General features: G+C 33.9%; 7 protein-coding genes across 7 annotated transcripts; 1 reads left to right on the top strand and 6 right to left on the bottom strand.

The window, feature by feature from the left end:
- Positions 1,379-1,858, bottom strand: LOC18783260 (stress-induced protein KIN2). Its single transcript, XM_007215167.2, has 2 exons — positions 1,753-1,858; positions 1,379-1,641 (listed from the first exon to the last, which is right to left on the bottom strand). Exons 1-2 carry the CDS (start codon positions 1,810-1,812, stop codon positions 1,498-1,500), a joined length of 204 nt encoding a protein of 67 aa, XP_007215229.1. The 5' UTR covers positions 1,813-1,858; the 3' UTR covers positions 1,379-1,497.
- LOC18783554 (stress-induced protein KIN2) lies at positions 3,090-3,574 on the bottom strand. Its single transcript, XM_007216552.2, has 2 exons — positions 3,460-3,574; positions 3,090-3,348 (listed from the first exon to the last, which is right to left on the bottom strand). The coding sequence occupies exons 1-2, from the start codon at positions 3,517-3,519 to the stop codon at positions 3,205-3,207; spliced, it is 204 nt and encodes a 67-aa protein (XP_007216614.1). The 5' UTR covers positions 3,520-3,574; the 3' UTR covers positions 3,090-3,204.
- Positions 4,734-5,365, bottom strand: LOC109948312 (late embryogenesis abundant protein 7-like). Its single transcript, XM_020560942.1, has 2 exons — positions 5,259-5,365; positions 4,734-5,147 (listed from the first exon to the last, which is right to left on the bottom strand). Exons 1-2 carry the CDS (start codon positions 5,316-5,318, stop codon positions 5,004-5,006), a joined length of 204 nt encoding a protein of 67 aa, XP_020416531.1. The 5' UTR covers positions 5,319-5,365; the 3' UTR covers positions 4,734-5,003.
- On the bottom strand, positions 6,711-7,177 carry LOC18781941 (stress-induced protein KIN2). Its single transcript, XM_020560943.1, has 2 exons — positions 7,084-7,177; positions 6,711-6,972 (listed from the first exon to the last, which is right to left on the bottom strand). The coding sequence occupies exons 1-2, from the start codon at positions 7,141-7,143 to the stop codon at positions 6,829-6,831; spliced, it is 204 nt and encodes a 67-aa protein (XP_020416532.1). The 5' UTR covers positions 7,144-7,177; the 3' UTR covers positions 6,711-6,828.
- On the bottom strand, positions 8,341-8,973 carry LOC109948311 (stress-induced protein KIN2-like). The gene is made up of 2 exons (XM_020560941.1): positions 8,853-8,973; positions 8,341-8,742 (listed from the first exon to the last, which is right to left on the bottom strand). The coding sequence occupies exons 1-2, from the start codon at positions 8,910-8,912 to the stop codon at positions 8,599-8,601; spliced, it is 204 nt and encodes a 67-aa protein (XP_020416530.1). The 5' UTR covers positions 8,913-8,973; the 3' UTR covers positions 8,341-8,598.
- On the bottom strand, positions 10,446-10,923 carry LOC18781857 (stress-induced protein KIN2). The gene is made up of 2 exons (XM_007215169.2): positions 10,804-10,923; positions 10,446-10,666 (listed from the first exon to the last, which is right to left on the bottom strand). The coding sequence occupies exons 1-2, from the start codon at positions 10,861-10,863 to the stop codon at positions 10,523-10,525; spliced, it is 204 nt and encodes a 67-aa protein (XP_007215231.1). The 5' UTR covers positions 10,864-10,923; the 3' UTR covers positions 10,446-10,522.
- On the top strand, positions 12,286-16,089 carry LOC18783215. The gene is made up of 9 exons (XM_007215080.2): positions 12,286-12,831; positions 13,147-13,236; positions 13,333-13,479; positions 13,823-13,897; positions 14,034-14,150; positions 14,254-14,400; positions 14,617-14,714; positions 15,240-15,450; positions 15,769-16,089. The coding sequence occupies exons 1-9, from the start codon at positions 12,756-12,758 to the stop codon at positions 15,852-15,854; spliced, it is 1,047 nt and encodes a 348-aa protein (XP_007215142.2). The 5' UTR covers positions 12,286-12,755; the 3' UTR covers positions 15,855-16,089.

The raw sequence follows: 16,170 nt of genomic DNA, 5'->3' as shown, positions 1-16,170 counted from the left end.
GAGTTGTCAGCCATTTTCTTCTTGCTTTGTTTTCTTGAAAACACTTGAAATTCAGATGATGTTTTTATACCTCAAATTTGGTTTGCTAATGATGAATATCTCACAATTGGGTATGGTTTATATACGATTTTAGACCAGCTGAATGCTCGACATGTGTGATGCCAGGCACACATTTCATCCAGGTCATGGTTTTGGACCATAAAACGTGTCGCCCTATAACTTAGGGTGAGCCTTCTGACCAGGAAGGCTGTTGAGTCTTCCAAGTTGCTATTCTGAGGGTTTCTTAGACAGTTTTTTGAATGGAAATTACTTTTTTCAGCATTATGGAATTATTGTAATATTGGATTATATTATCAATTAATTACAATTCACAAGATTGTTCCATAAGCCACAAGATATTATTATTTGATTGAAAGGCCAGAACATCTAATTAATGAGTAAATGCTAATAAACTTGTTGGGTTAACCTCCACATGAGTTAAAAGCGATATTGTCCCAAAGTTTCTGGACAAGTGTTTTATCTTTAACCACAAAAAATCTTACGTGTAATGAGTTTTATACATTATCATGCACGCTATGTTCTTTTACGTGCTTAGTTATGTGACCACTTATTACGAGAAAAATAATGCATATACCAACTCTTTCATGCACGCTACATTCTTTCACGTGCTTAGTTATGTGAACACTTATTACGAGGAAAATAAGGCATACACCGGCTTTATATAAAATTTTCTACTTGATAATTACCCCAAGTTCATTCACATTATGTATTTTTGTGCGTGTTTGGTTCTCTTGTATTTCTGATTTACGAGTCTTGTTTCTTGACTTGAGTGCATTTTAATGTGTTTGGTCAACTGGTGGATATTTCAAAAAGCTCTAAGGCACCCAGGCCGAGAATGAGACCTTTAGAAATAAGAGATGAAATTGTCTCAAACCCAACGAATTCATAATTGATATTCATCAATCTCTACATGAATAATTATTTTGGTTATATAGATCTCAAGAGTTAATTCATCATGATCAAAAGATAATATTAGAATTCGTTTTCTTTTGGTCATACTACATACTGCTATTACCCTACGTTAATTATTTAGCTAAAAGTAAAGAATTGAAGAGTAGAATTTAATACTTTCACTGTTTGGCTATTTTAGCACAAAAGTCAAGCACTCAAGATTTCTGGGTTTAATTTCAATAAAAAGAGACGTCATTTCGCAATTTCTATTGAGTGAAGGAATTCGTTTTTCCGTGAAATTTTATTTGTAAAATTCGATATACATAAATCCAAATACTGAAATTATTAATTGCCGTAACTTAAAATGATGGAGATCTAAATTCCATCATTTTGGAATTCTATGTAATTTTAAATTCTTTCTTTCTAAAGAAGGGTAAGAAAGAAAAAAAAAATTACATAAAAGTCTATAAAACTCAATGAAATTTTGCCATCATCTTAACTCTACAAAGTCATTAAAAGTCATGAAAATGATCATCATGAGCAGCTTCATTTGTTCATGCCAGTGGCATTCTTGACTGCATCAGCAGCCCCTTGAGCCTTCGCCTGCACATTTTGACCAACATCTTGCATTGTCTCCTTGGTAGATTGGGCTGCATTGTTAGCCTTATCCATCATCCCACCGGCCTTCTCCTGTTAAATCCAAAATTATCCAATACAAAACATCCCACATTAATCTATAAAAAAACAGAAGAAAGAAGCAAAAACAAATGGAAAATTACAATTTACAGGTGAGCTAATTACCTGAGCTTGGCCCTTGGCCTCTCCAGCGTGGTAGCTCATCTTTTGAGAGTTGTCAGCCATTTTCTTCTTACTTTGTTTTCTTGAAAACACTTGAAATTCAGATGAAGTTGTTATAACTCAAATTTGATTTGCTGATCACAATTGGGTATGGTTTATATACGATTTTAGACCAGCTGAATGCTCGACATGTGTGATGTCATGCACACATTTCATCCTGGTCATGGTTTTGGACCATAACACGTGTCGCCCAATTACTTAGGGTGAGCCTTTTGACCAGGAAGGCTGTTGAGTCTTAAAAGTTGCTATTCTGAGGGTTTCTTAGACAGTTTTGTGAATGAAAATGACTTTTTTCAGCATTATGGAATTCTTATATTGGATTATATTATCTATTAATTACAATTCAGAAGACTGTTCCACAATCCACGAGATATTGTTATTTGATTGAAAGGCCAGAACATCTTATGAGTAAATGCTAATAAACTTGTTGGGTTATCCCTCACATGAGTTAAAAACGATATTATCCTTCAGTTTCTGGGCAAGTGTCCATTTTATCTTTAATCATAAAAAATCTTACGTGTAACGAGTTTTATACATCATCATGCACGCTATATTCTGTCACGTGCTTAGTTCTATGACCACTTATTACGGAAAAAATAATGCATACACCAGCTCTTTCATGCACGCTACATTCTTTCACGTGCTTAGTTATTCACATTCTGTATTTTCGTGTGTGTTTGGTTCTCTTGTATTTCTGATTTCTGGAGTCTTGTTTCTTGACTTGAGTGCATTTTAATGTCTTTGGTCAACTGGTGGATATTTCAAAAAGCTCTAAGGCACCCATGCTCAGAATGAGACCTTTAGAAATCAGAGATGAAAAAGTCTCAAACCCAACGAATTCATAATTGATATTCTTCAATCTCTACATGAATAATTAGTTTGGTTATATAGATCTCATGAGTTAATTCAACATGATCAAAAGATAATATTAGAATCTGTTTTCTTGTGGTCATACTACATACTGCTATTCCCCTACGTTAATTATTTAGCTAAAAGTTAAGAATTGAAGAGTAGAATTTAATATTTCCATTGTTTGGCTACTTTGGCACGAACGTTAAGCACTCAAGATTTCTGAGTTTAATTTCAATCAAAAGAGAAGTCATTTCATAATTTCTATTGAGTGAAGGAATTCGTTTTTCCCTGAAATTTCAATTGTAAAATTCGATATACATAAATCCGAACACTGAAATTATATTAATTGTCGTAACTTAAAATGATGGAGATCTAAATTCCATCATTTTAGAATTCTATGAAATTTTCAATTCATTCTTTCAAAAGAAGGGTAAGAAAGAAAGAAAAAATTACATAAAAGTCTATAAAACTCAATGAAAGTTTGCCATCATCTTAACTCTATAAAGTCATTAAAAGTCATGAAAATGATCATCATGAGCAGCTTCATTTGTTCATGCCAGTGGCATTCTTGACTGCATCAGCAGCTCCTTGAGCCTTCGCCTGCACATTCTGACCAACATCTTGCATTGTCTCCTTGGTAGACTGGGCTGCATTGTTAGCCTTATCCATCATCCCACTGGCCTTCTCCTATTAAATCCAAAATTATCCAATACAAAACATCCCAATTTAATATAAAAGAAAACCAAAGAAAGAAGCAAAAATAAATGGAGAATTACAATTTACAGGTGAGCTAATTACCTGAGCTTGGCCCTTGGCCTCTCCAGCATGGTAGCTCATCTTTTGAGAGTTGTCAGCCATTTTCTTCTTGCTTTGTTTTCTTGAAAACACTTGGAAATCAGATGAAGTTGTTATAACTCAAATTTGATTGGATGATGATGAATCTCTCACGGTTAGGTATGGTTTATATACGATTTTAGACCCGCTGAATGCTCGACATGTGTGATGTCATGCACACATTTCATCCTGGTCATGGTTTTGGACCATAACACGTGTCGCCAATAACTTAGGGTGAGCCTTTTGACCAGGAAGGCTGTTGAGTCTTAAAAGTTGCTATTCTGAGGGTTTCTTATATAGTTTTGTGAATGGAAATTACTTTTTTCAGCATTATGGAATTCTTGTAATATTGGATTATATTATCAATTAATTACAATTCACAAGACTGTTCCACAATCCACGAGATATTTTTATTTGATTGAAAGGCCAGAACATCTTATGAGTAAATGCTAATAAACTTGTTGGGTTATCCTCCACATGAGTTAAAAAGCGATATTATCCTTCAGTTTATGGGCAAGTGTGCATTTTGTCTTTAACCGCAAAAAATCTTATGTGTAACGAGTTTTATACATCATCATACACGCTATATTCTTTCCTGTGCTTAGTTATGTGACCACTTATTATGAGAAAAATAATGCATACACTAGCTCTTTCATGCACGCTACATTCTTTCATGTGCTTAGTTATGTGAACACTTATTACGAGGAAAATACTGCATACACTAGCTCTATATAAATTTTTCTACTTGATAGTTACCCCAAGTTCATTCACATTCTGTATTTTTGTGTTAGTTTGGTTCTCTTGACTTGAGTGTATTTTAATGTGTTTGGTCAACTGGTGGATATTTCAAAAATCCCTAAGGCACCAAGGCCCAGAATGAGACCTTTAGAAATCTGAGGTGAAAAAGTCTCTAACCCAACGAATTCATAATTGATATTCAACCCAACGAATTCATAATTGATATTCATCAATCTCTACATGAATAATTATTTTGGTTATATAGATCTCATGAGTTAATTCATCATGATCAAAAGATAATATTAGAATTCGTTTTCTTTTGGTCATACTACATACTGCTATTACCCTACGTTAATTATTTAGCTAAAAGTAAAGAATTGAAGAGTAGAATTTAATATTTTCACTGTTTGGCTATTTTAGCACAAAAGTCAAGCACTCAAGATTTCTGGGTTTAATTTCATTCAAAAGAGACATCATTTCACTATTGAGTGAAGGAATTCTTTTAATCCTGAAATTTCATTTTTCATTTGCAAAATTCGATATACATAAATTTGAACCCTGAAATTATTAATTGCCATAACTTAAAATGATGAAGATCTAAATTCCATTATTTTATAATTCTATGCAATTTTCAATTCCTTCTTTCAAAAGAAGGGTAAGACAGAAAAAAAAAAATAGACATAAAAGTCTATAAAACTAAATGAAAGTTTGCCATCATCTTAACTCTATAAAGTCATTAAAAGTCATGAAAATGATCATCATGAGCAGCTTCATTTGTTCATGCCAGTGGCATTCTTGACTGCATCAGCAGCTCCTTGAGCCTTCGCCTGCACATTCTGACCAACATCTTGCATTGTCTCCTTGGTAGATTGGGCTGCATTGTTAGCCTTATCCATCATCCCACCGGCCTTCTCCTGTTAAATCCAAAATTATCCAATACAAAACATCCCACTTTAATCTAAAAGAAAAAAGAAGAAAGAAGCAAAAACAAATGGAGAATTACAATTTACAGGTGAACTAATTACCTGAGCTTGGCCCTTGGCCTCTCCAACATGGTAGCTCATCTTTTGAGAGTTGTCAGCCATTTTCTTCTTGCTTTGTTTTCTTGAAAACACTTGAAATTTAGATGAAGTTGTTATAACTCAAATTCGATTGGCTGATGATGAATCTCTCACAATTGGGTATGGTTTATATACGATTTTAGACCAGCTGAATGCTCGACATGTGTGATGTCATGCACACATTTCATCCTGGTCATAGTTTTGGACCATAACACGTGTCGCCCAATAACTTAGGGTGAGCCTTTTGACCAGGAAGGCTGTTGAGTCTTAAAAGTTGCTATTCTGAGGGTTTCTTAAACAGTTTTGTGAATGGAAATTACTTTTTTCAGCATTATGGAATTCTTGTAATATTGGGTTATATTATCAATTAATTACAATTCACAAGACTATTCCACAATCCACGAGATATTTTTATTTGATTGAATGGCCAGAACATCTTATGAGTAAATGCTAATAAACTTGTTGGGTTATCCTCCACATGAGTTAAAAGTGATATTATCCTTCAGTTTCTAGGAAATTGTGCATTTTGTCTTTAACACAAAAAATCTTACTTGTAACGAGTTTTATACATCATCATGCACACTATATTCTTTCCTGTGCTTGGTTATGTGACCATTTATTATGAGAAAAATAATGCATACACTAGCTCTTTCATGCACGCTATATTCTTTCATGTGCTTAGTTATGTGAATACTTATTACGAGGAAAATAAGGCATACATCAGCTCTATAGAAATTTTTCTACTTGATAGTTACCCCAAGTTCCTTCACATTCTGTATTTTTGTGTTAGTTTGGTTCTCTTGTGTTTCTGATTTGTGGAGTCTTGTTTCTTGACTTGAGTGCATTTTAATGTGTTTGGTCAACTGGTGGATATTTCAAAAAGCTCTAAGGTACCCAGGCCTAGAATGAGACCTTTAGAAATAAGAGATGAAATAGTCTCAAACCCAACGAATTCATAATTGATATTCATCAATCTCTACATGAATAATTATCTTGGTTATATAGATCTCATGAGTTAATTCATCATGATCAAAAGATAATATTAGAATTCGTTTTCTTTTGGTCATACTACATACTGTTATTACCCTATGTTAATTATTTACCTAAAAGTTAGGAATTGAAGTGTTGAATTTGATATTTTCATTGTTTGGCTACTTTAGCACGAAAGTTAAGCACTCAATATTTCTGAGTTTAATTTCATTCAAAGCAGACATCATTTCACAATTTCTATTGAGTGAAGGAATTCGTTTTTCCCTGAAATTTCATTTGCAAAATTCGATATACATAAATTCGAACCCTAAAATTATTAATTGCCATAACTGAAAATGATGAAGATCTAAATTCCATCATTTTAGAATTCTATGCAATTTTCAATTCCTTCTTTCAAAAGAAGGGTAAGAAAGAAAAAAAAAAGAAAAAAAAAAGAAAAAAAAAGAAAGACATAAAAGTCTATAAAACTAAATGAAAGTTTGCCATCATCTTAACTCTATAAAGTCATTAAAAGTCATGAAAATGATTATCATCATGAGCAGCTTCATTTGTTCATGCCAGTGGCATTCTTGACTGCATCAGCAGCTCCTTGAGCCTTCGCCTGCACATTCTGACCAACATCTTGCATTGTCTCCTTGGTAGACTGGGCTGCATTGTTAGCCTTATCCATCATCCCACTGGCCTTTTCCTGTTAAATCCAAAATTATCCAATACAAAAAATCCCACATCAATCTAAAAGAAAACAGAAGAAAGAAGCAAAAACAAATGGAGAATTACAATTTACAGGTGAGCTAATTACCTGAGCTTGGCCCTTGGCCTCTCCAGCGTGGTAGCTCATCTTCTGAGAGTTGTCAGCCATTTTCTTCTTGCTTTGTTTTCTTGAAAACACTTGAAATTCAAATGAAGTTGTTATAACTCAAATTTGATTTGCTGATGATGAATATCTCACAATTGGGTATGGTTTATATACGATTTTAGACCAACTGAATGCTCGACATGTGTGATGTCATGCACACATTTCATCCTAGTCATGGTTTTGGACCATAACACGTGTCGCCCTATAATTTAGGGTGAGCCGTTTGACCAGGAAGGCTGTTGAGTCTTAAAAGTTGTTATTCTGAGTGTTTCTTGGACAGTTTTGTGAATGGAAATTACTTTTTTTTAGCATTATGAAATTCTCGTAATATTGAATTATATTAACAATTAATTACAATTCACAAGACTGTTCCATAATCCACAAGATATTATTATTTGATTGAAAGGCCAGAACATCTTATGTGTAAATGCCAATAAACTTGTTGGGTTATCCTCCACATGAGTTAAAAGCAATATTGTCCTTCAGTTTCTGAACAAGTGTTCATTTTATCTTTAACCTCAAAAAATCTTACGTGTAACGAGTTTTAGACATCATCATGCATGCTATATTCTTTCACGTGCTTAGTTATGTGACCACTTATTGTAAGAAAAATAATGCATACACCAGCTCTTTCATGCACGCTACATTCTTTCACGTGCTTAGTTATGTGAACACTTATTACGAGGAAAATAATGCATACACTAGCTCTATAAAAAAATTTCTACTTGATAGTTACCCCAAGTTCATTTACATTCTGTATTTTTGTGTTAGTTTGGTTCTCTTGACTTGAGTGTATTTTAATGTGTTTGGTCAACTGGTGGATATTTCAAAAAGCCCTAAGGCACCCAGGCCCAGAATGAGACCTTTAGAAATCTGAGGTGAAAAAGTCTCTAACCCAACGAATTCATAATTGATATTCATCAAATCTCTACATGAATAATTATTTTGTTTATATAGATCTCATGAGTTAATTCATCATGATCAAAAGATAATATTAGAATTCGTTTTCTTTTGGTCATACTACATACTGCTATTACCGTACGTTAATTATTTAGCTAAAAGTTAAGAATTGAAGCGTAGAATTTAATTTTTTTCATTGTTTGGCTACTTTAGCACGAAAGTTAAGCACTCAAGATTTTCGAGTTTAATTTCAATCAAAAGAGACATCATTCACAATTTCTATTGAGTGAAGGAATTTGTTTTTCCTTGAAATTTCATTTGCAAAATTCGACATACATAAATCCAAACACTGAAATTATTAATTTCCGTAACTTAAAATGATGGAGATCTAAATTCCATCATTTTAGAATTCTATGCAATTTTCAATTCCTTCTTTCAAAAGAAGGATAAGAAAGAAAAAAAAATTACATAAAAGTCTATAAAACTCAATGAAAGTTTGCCATCATCTTAACCCTATAAATTCATTAAAAGTTATGAAAATGATCATCATGAGCAACTTCATTTGTTCATGCCAGTGGCATTCTTTACTGCATCAGCAGCACCTTGAGCCTTCGCCTGCACATTCTGACCAACATCTTGCATTGTCTCCTTGGTAGATTGGGCTGCATCGTTAGCCTTATCCATCATCCCACTGGCCTTCTCCTGTTAAATCCAAAATTATCCAATACAAAACATCCCCATCAATCTAAAGGAAAACATAAGAAAGAAGCAAAAACAAATGGAGAATTATAATTTACAGGTGAGCTAATTACCTGAGCTTGGCCCTTGGCCTCTCCAGCGTGGTAGCTCATCTTCTGAGAGTTGTCAGCCATTTTCTTCTTGCTTTGTTTTCTTGAAAACACTTGAAATTCAGATAAAGTTGTTATAACTCAAATTTGATTTGCTAATGATGAATATCTCACAATTGGGTAGGGTATATATAGGATTTTGGACCAGCTGAATGCTCAACACGTGTGATGCCATGCACACATTTCATCCTGGTCATGGTTTTGCACCATATATAACACGTGTCGCCCTATAACTTGGGGTGAGCCTTTTGACTAGGAACGCTGTTGAGTCTTATCTTCATGTCGGCAATTGCTATTCTGAGGGTTTTGAGACAGTTATATATGTTGAGTCTTGTAATATTAGATTATATTATCAATTAATTACAATTCACAAGACTATGCCATATTCCATAAGATATTGTTATTTAATTGAAAGGCCAGAACATCTTATGAGTAAATTCTATAAACTTGTTGGGTTATCCTCGACATGAGTTAAAAGCGATATTGTCCTTCAGTTTTTTTGACAAGTGCCTTTTACGTGTAACAAATTTTATACATCATCATGCATGTTATATTCTTTCATGTGCTTAGTTATGTGACCACTTATAACAATAAAAATAGTGCATATACCAGCTCTTTCATGCACACTACTTTCTTTCACGTGCTTAGTTATGTGACCACTTATTACAAGAAAAATAATGCATACACCAGCTCTATATGAGTTTTTCTACTTGAAAGTTACCCCAAGTTCATTCACATCATTTCTATCTTCTTTTTTTCTTTTGCGAGATACAAGAGAGGTACTGCACTTTTTTTTTTTTTTTTGGTTGGATGTTGGTCAGGCGATCTTTACATGTTTTAATTTAACTGCCTTTAAAGACCTTAGGGGAAAGGTGATACTTGGATCTCAACACTTTTGGTTATAATAGATATGTTACTAGTTTGAATAAACACTGCCATGATTAGAATTTATTTATGAAGTCCACTAGAACAACAAAGAGACCATGTTATCTTTGTTAGAAGAAACAATGCAATTACTTTGGCATTTTCATAATTGATTTTCATCAATCTCTACGTGAATAATTATTTTGGTTATATAGATCTCATGACTTAATTCATCATGATCAAACGATACTATTTAGAAGTCGTTTTCTTTGGGTCATACTACATACCTTCTAATCATACTACTCTATTACCCTCTATTTAGATGGACGAAAATAACTCGGAGTTTAGCTAAAAGTCAGGAATTGAATAGTATGATTTGATATTTCCATTGTTTGGCAACTTAAGTACGAAACTTAAGCACTCAAAATTTTCGAGTTTAATTTCAACCAAAAGAGACGTTTCACTATTTCTATTGAGTGGAAGAAATTTATTTTCCCTGAAATTTCTGTTATTTGCAAAATTCGACATACATAAATTCGAACACCGAAATTATTAATTGACATAAATTAAACCGATTGGAATCTAAATTCTGTTATTTTAGAATTCTATGCAATTTTCAATTCTTTCATCGAAACGGAAGGTAAGAAAGAAAAACAAATTACATAAAAGTCTATAAAAATCAAAGTTCGACCCAAAAAAAAACTCAATCAAAGTTTTATCATCTATAAAGTCATTAAAAGTCATGAAAATGATTATCATCATGAGCAGCTTCATTTGTTCATGCCAGTGGCATTCTTGACTGCATCAGCAGCTCCCTGAGCCTTGGCCTGCACATTCTGACCAGCATCTTGCATTGTCTCCTTGGTAGATTGGGCTGCATTGTTAGCCATATCCATCATCCCACTGGCCTTCTCCTGTTAAATCCAAAATTTTCCAATACAAAACACCCCACATCAATCTCAATGCACATTCACATATAAATATAATATATTTAATAGAAAACAGAAGAAATAAGCAAAAACAAATGGAGAATAATAGGTGAGCTAATTACCTGAGCTTGGCCCTTGGCCTCTCCAGCGTGGTAGCTCATCTTCTGAGAGTTGTCAGCCATTTTGTTTTTGCTTTGTTTTCTTGAAAACACTTGAAATTCAGATGAAGTTTTAATAATTCGAATTTGGTTTGCTAATGATGAATATCTCACAATTGGGTAGGGTTTTTATAGGACGTTGGGCCAATTGAATGCTCGACATGTGTGATGCTACGTGGAAGCCATTTACACATTTCATCCTTTTGGGCCATAACACGTGTCGCCCTATAACTTAGGGTGAGCCTTTTGACCAGAATTCAGCATTATGGAATTCCTGTATTTATTTGGATTATATTTTCGCAGTTGTCGTAGGCCTAAAAACCTTTAATTACAATCATAGTCCTCCCACATATATATAATATGATATAGAATCAACAGTTACATCACATACGCTTTTGAGCATAGACATTGATAAGTTGGGTTGAAGTTATTATATGATCAAAAGATAAACTGTCACCAAGATGTTGTTATCTGATCAAAAGGCCACAACATCGTATGAATAAATGCTACATACTTTTTGGGTTCTGGTCAGCATGAGTCTAAAAGCAACGTTGTCTCTCATTTCGATGACAAGTGGATTTTACATTCAAGCGAGGAAAATTTACATATAACATGTTCATATATGTCTTGTATATAATCTCTTCATGTGATTAGTTATGTGGCTGCTTAATTTTTTTATTTTTTATACAAGCGATAATCTACTCTAAACTAGTCTAATTATGAAGGAGGGGATTCAAACTTAAGTGCGAGGGGTCGGACTCAATGTCATAGCCAACTGGTCTAACTAGGCCTCATTTTAGAACGGAACAGATTGGAATTAGGGGATTCCAATTCCAATCTAGAAAGTTTTAGAATGAAAGTTATCTTGAAATTCTGTTCCAAAAAATTTGGAATTTTCGAAAGTTTTGGAAAATTTCGGAAACAAATGCAAAATTTTAAACATGCTCAACCATTTGAAATGTTAAACTTAGCTCATAATTGAAAACTCACACCAAAACCTAGAAAAATTATTATATGCTAGTATTTAGATATTGTTATTCGTTAAAGAACAACTTGCCTATGTCTATTTGGTCAATAAATAATGTTTAATTCAACATGATGTTTAATCAATTTTTTAAAGAATTTTTGGACTTTGGAATTTCTAAATGTCGGAATTGATTTGAACTTGCCAAAATATAAAAAAAAAATTCGAATCCAAATCATTTGGAATCGAAATTTCTAATCCAACTTGTTCCCCTAAGTCTAACCCACATTTATATGTGACCACTTATTATAAGAGAAATAGTGCATCATACATACACCGACTCAGTGCGAGTTTTTCTACTTTGATGACACCCAAGTTCACGTTCGGTCTTCTTACGTTGGTTTCCTTTTGCATCTCTGATTTTTTGAAGTCCTGTATTTGGACCTGAGTGCCTTTCGTATGGTTTCGCAAGATCAAATCAAATCATGGATATTTCAAAAAGCGAAGGCAGCCAAGCCCGAAAACTTAACCAGAGATTCTTAAACCCAAAGAATTGGGCCTCAGTTTAACGACTCAATATAAAACCAAGCCATTCATATTATCAAATTTTGCCGGCGCCCCCTTCAACATACCCTAAGCTCAAGGACTCAAAACCCCTTTCTCCCCGCCACAGCCCCTCTTCTCCCTCTTCATTCCATTACAGCCATCATCCAAGTTCTAAAGTTTAGAACTTTTTATAATCGTTTGGGTCATTTTTCTCAGCTTAAGAAACCCTTTTCTTCTTCTCATTCTTCCTCATCTTCTTTATTGGTTTCAATTAAATCCACAGATAAGAAGACAGAGCAGTCTGAGGAGTAGGAAATTCGGGTGCTTGAACTCATTGTAAGTCGTACGGACGGTACAATCATAAACGAGCCCAGCTATCTATCTCCATACTCAGAGTCACAGAAAGATGGGAATGAAGGACAAGAAGAAGACCAATAAGAACAAAAAGCTTGCCCAGACAAATTTGGAGCTTATTGAAAAGGGTAATTATATTCTTTCTTTTTATCTGTTTTTTGGCTGTAAATTCTTTTTCGAAATTTTTGTCTGCTTAAATTTATTTTGAAATTTCTGAGGTGGTCTTGTTTATCCCTCCAACCTCGTTGTTGAGCAAATCTATTTTAGATTATAAAAAATGAAATAAAACAGATGCTACATGCTTTAGAAAATTGTAGAACTTTTTGGACAAAAACCAATTGGATAATTGGAACTTGGCTTATAGAATTTTTGCTTTATCTGTTTTTATAATTATTGCGAAGAGTATAAAACAGTTGTTATTCTGTAATTTTATTTGTTTTCAGATAAAAGGTCACCTATAGAGATGAAAAAGAGAAAAAGGGAGAAGGAAATCAATAGTGACTCTCGAAAGGTTGTTCATGTCTCCATTGAAGGTACATTGGGTTTCTGTTTCGTATGGTTTAAATAAATTGTTAGAGCTTTAAATTTGAAATGAACTCTCTTTTCTCTATTTGATTTTCTTGTTTCAGATAAATCAGCCAAAGCAGCCAAAGATAAGAAAAAGAATAAATCACCAAAGAAAGTGAAGACAAAGAAAGCGAAGAACTATAAAGCTTTGGAAAGCAAGCAGGATCACCCAAATACTGAGAATGATGATGATTTTGATGTAACAAATGGTAAGTTGCTACTATTTATGTAGCATTGTACTTTAAATGTTTGGTACTTGCTGAGGAACTTTAAGTTGATGTAATTTGTTATTGGTGTCCTAGTATTTTAAAATTGCCCCTTTTTGGGGGTGAATATTGAGAAATTTCGAATTGCTAATGCTTTTGCCTGTTTGTGCGTTATTTTGCTTTATATATCTTGGAGTGTATTATTGTTTTCTTTTTCTCTAAGCTAAGGTCAGTGCTTTCCAATTTCTTTATCAAGCTGTATGAATTTGCATTGATTCCATTGAAGTGTCTTCAATAGAAACCTTTCCTGCTTTTGACTTGTTTAAGATAATCTTCTCTTTCTTAGATGATGGAGTTACAGATCTGAGCCAATTTGAAACTCAGGAAGAGAATGAAAGTGCTGAAGTTTTCATTGAGGCTGGTATGGGAACTGAAATTTGAAAGTATGAATAAGTGACAAATTTTGTTTGATCTGAGTGAAGAGTCACCGGATGGAGCTTTTATTGCAGTTATACTTAAAAGGTCAGGCGCTCATTGAGGCTTTTATTTTATTGTAGGCAAGTCAAAGAAAGCTAAGAAAAAGAAAAAGAGGGAACATGTCTCATCAGAGTGCGGGAAGTCACTTGAAGAGGGAGTAGAAGATGATCTGGTTAACTGCTCAAAAGGAATATCAGGTATGATTCTTGAATTTGAAACATTGCTCTTATCCAAGTTGACACAATTTCGTGGCAATTAGTGCTTTTCTGCTTCTAATAATAATCAAAATTGTTGATGTAGGCATATCCAAGAAAGCTTCGAAAAAGAAAAAGAGGGATGTTGATTTATCAAAATCTAAGAAGGCACTGGAGAGGCAAGTAGAAGATGATCAGGATGACGTTTACCTTATTTCTTCTGGGGATGAGGACTGTGCGAGAGGAATGAAAAGTATGAATTACTCATTTCAAAATATTTGTTGGTGTCTGCAACTGTTCATAATTTAAAACCAACTATCACCTATAACCTATGGATAATAACTTCAAATTATTTTTTTAAAGTCCATATGTGTAATATTAGTTTTCCATTCAAGGATTGTCTTCTTAAATTGAAGCAATAAGAATGCTTTATATTTTATTTTTCTTATGAGAGTTTCTGAATCCACAGAATGGGTTACGGAATACCATCAAAGTAGACCTGGATTGAAGGTACTGCAGCAAAGAATTGATGACTTTATCATTGCTCATGATGAAAAATTGGAACAGGTAATTTTCCTCTTCCATGCTACAACCACTCTGGAGTATCTTCATTCAAACCAGCAGTTTGAACCTTTGCTCTTAATAACTGTTGTTCATACGCCAACTTCAATTATATGTATGTGTACATACTTGAAGATTTGGATATGAAAAAAAAAACACTTTCATGTGTATTGACTTGTATATAAACACTGAATGTATTAGCTGCCATGTGTATGCCGCTGTGTTTACTTGTTTTGAATTTTGGCCCACATCTGTACTTCTTCATGGAAGTTTGTCTGATACTCCTGCCTATGATCTCTCTTCATATATGCTCATGTAGTCTGAAAATGTATTTCTATGTTTCATTGGCCAGTGGTGTATGTCCATCTGTTTAAATTCGTTGGTATCTACATTGGAACTGTCCAATTGATCAAATGTGTATAAGTTCACATATATGTGTATTACACGTTCTTAAACCAGTCAATCTTTTTTTGTTCCTGTGTCATTTGGCTACCTGTATAATTCTCATTGACTTTTTTGTGGCACATACAGGAAAGGAAAGAAAAAGAAGCCCATGCTGCAGAAGGAGGATGGACAGTTGTAGTACATCATAAAGGAAGGAAGAAGACCACAGATGCTGAGAGTGGAATTACAGTAGGGTCTGTCGCCCAGGCTGTTGTGGAGGACAAGGTGGCCAAGAAGAAGCGCACAGAAGTCGGGCTAGATTTTTACCGGTTCCAAAGGAAAGAAGCTCAGAGGAATGGTATGTTAATCTTACGTATGAAGTTTATTTTTTGTTAACCTGAAAACCACACCAGTTTTGGTGCAAATGCTGCATAGTTCCCCACCTCCGAACTGAAAAAGAAAGAAAAAAGTAGATATAAGAAGAAATAATATGATCCCATTATGAATATGCAATGGCATTTTTCATGCGCTTCTGGTCTTAGTTTCCAATAAACTTTCTTGTCATAGTTTTCACAACAAAAAAATTTATATTCAAGAATCAGAGATATTTATTCTTGTTGGTTAAAAGTAGTGCAAATACTGAAGCAAAGCACTAATTAATAATCTGTCCTTGCAGAAATTATGATGCTGCAGAGCAAATTTGAGCAAGATAAAAAGCGGATACAGCAGTTGAGAGCGGCTAGGAAGTTTCGACCATACTGAATGCCTGATAGTTTGTATGAAGAAGAGCCATGAATCAAATTGCTCTTTTCTGAATATTAAGCCATGAATAGTATAATGCGTATTGCATAACAATTTTTCTCCCAATACTGCTTTTCCCGCTTGGTTACAACAAGTGTAATTGATATATCCATTGTTATTCTTTTTGAGAGAACGTCCAACTTTCACACAGCGAGATACGAATTCATTGACTGGAAATGCAGAAACAATTGGCACCTCTTTAGGTCACTGTTTTCAATTTGAATGCCATCTTTCTTAAAAGTCAAAATTGCCGCCAAAAGAAATTGACTGGAACGAG

The sequence above is a fragment of the Prunus persica genome, chromosome G3, assembly GCF_000346465.2.
Source record: "Prunus persica cultivar Lovell chromosome G3, Prunus_persica_NCBIv2, whole genome shotgun sequence".
In the NCBI taxonomy this organism is placed as follows: domain Eukaryota; kingdom Viridiplantae; phylum Streptophyta; class Magnoliopsida; order Rosales; family Rosaceae; genus Prunus; species Prunus persica.
The sequence above is the reverse complement of the archived record's forward strand: the minus strand, read 5'-3'. Positions and strand labels throughout refer to the sequence as shown.

What these genes read in the sequence shown, in the direction of transcription:
- LOC18781941 (XM_020560943.1), bottom strand. Translation starts at nt 7,143, where the DNA reads ATGGCTGACAACTCTCAGAAGATGAGCTACCACGCTGGAGAGGCCAAG. An exon ending in AGGCCAAGGGCCAAGCTCAG is followed by an intron (nt 6,973 to 7,083) that starts GTAATTAGCTCA and finishes TGGATTTAACAG; the next exon opens with GAAAAGGCCAGTGGGATGAT.
- LOC109948312 (XM_020560942.1), bottom strand. Translation starts at nt 5,318, where the DNA reads ATGGCTGACAACTCTCAAAAGATGAGCTACCATGTTGGAGAGGCCAAG. An exon ending in AGGCCAAGGGCCAAGCTCAG is followed by an intron (nt 5,148 to 5,258) that starts GTAATTAGTTCA and finishes TGGATTTAACAG; the next exon opens with GAGAAGGCCGGTGGGATGAT.
- LOC18783260 (XM_007215167.2), bottom strand. Translation starts at nt 1,812, where the DNA reads ATGGCTGACAACTCTCAAAAGATGAGCTACCACGCTGGAGAGGCCAAG. An exon ending in AGGCCAAGGGCCAAGCTCAG is followed by an intron (nt 1,642 to 1,752) that starts GTAATTAGCTCA and finishes TGGATTTAACAG; the next exon opens with GAGAAGGCCGGTGGGATGAT.
- LOC109948311 (XM_020560941.1), bottom strand. Translation starts at nt 8,912, where the DNA reads ATGGCTGACAACTCTCAGAAGATGAGCTACCACGCTGGAGAGGCCAAG. An exon ending in AGGCCAAGGGCCAAGCTCAG is followed by an intron (nt 8,743 to 8,852) that starts GTAATTAGCTCA and finishes TGGATTTAACAG; the next exon opens with GAGAAGGCCAGTGGGATGAT.
- LOC18783215 (XM_007215080.2), top strand. Translation starts at nt 12,756, where the DNA reads ATGGGAATGAAGGACAAGAAGAAGACCAATAAGAACAAAAAGCTTGCC. An exon ending in TGTTCATGTCTCCATTGAAG is followed by an intron (nt 13,237 to 13,332) that starts GTACATTGGGTT and finishes TTCTTGTTTCAG; the next exon opens with ATAAATCAGCCAAAGCAGCC. An exon ending in CTGTGCGAGAGGAATGAAAA is followed by an intron (nt 14,401 to 14,616) that starts GTATGAATTACT and finishes CTGAATCCACAG; the next exon opens with AATGGGTTACGGAATACCAT.
- LOC18781857 (XM_007215169.2), bottom strand. Translation starts at nt 10,863, where the DNA reads ATGGCTGACAACTCTCAGAAGATGAGCTACCACGCTGGAGAGGCCAAG. An exon ending in AGGCCAAGGGCCAAGCTCAG is followed by an intron (nt 10,667 to 10,803) that starts GTAATTAGCTCA and finishes TGGATTTAACAG; the next exon opens with GAGAAGGCCAGTGGGATGAT.
- LOC18783554 (XM_007216552.2), bottom strand. Translation starts at nt 3,519, where the DNA reads ATGGCTGACAACTCTCAAAAGATGAGCTACCATGCTGGAGAGGCCAAG. An exon ending in AGGCCAAGGGCCAAGCTCAG is followed by an intron (nt 3,349 to 3,459) that starts GTAATTAGCTCA and finishes TGGATTTAATAG; the next exon opens with GAGAAGGCCAGTGGGATGAT.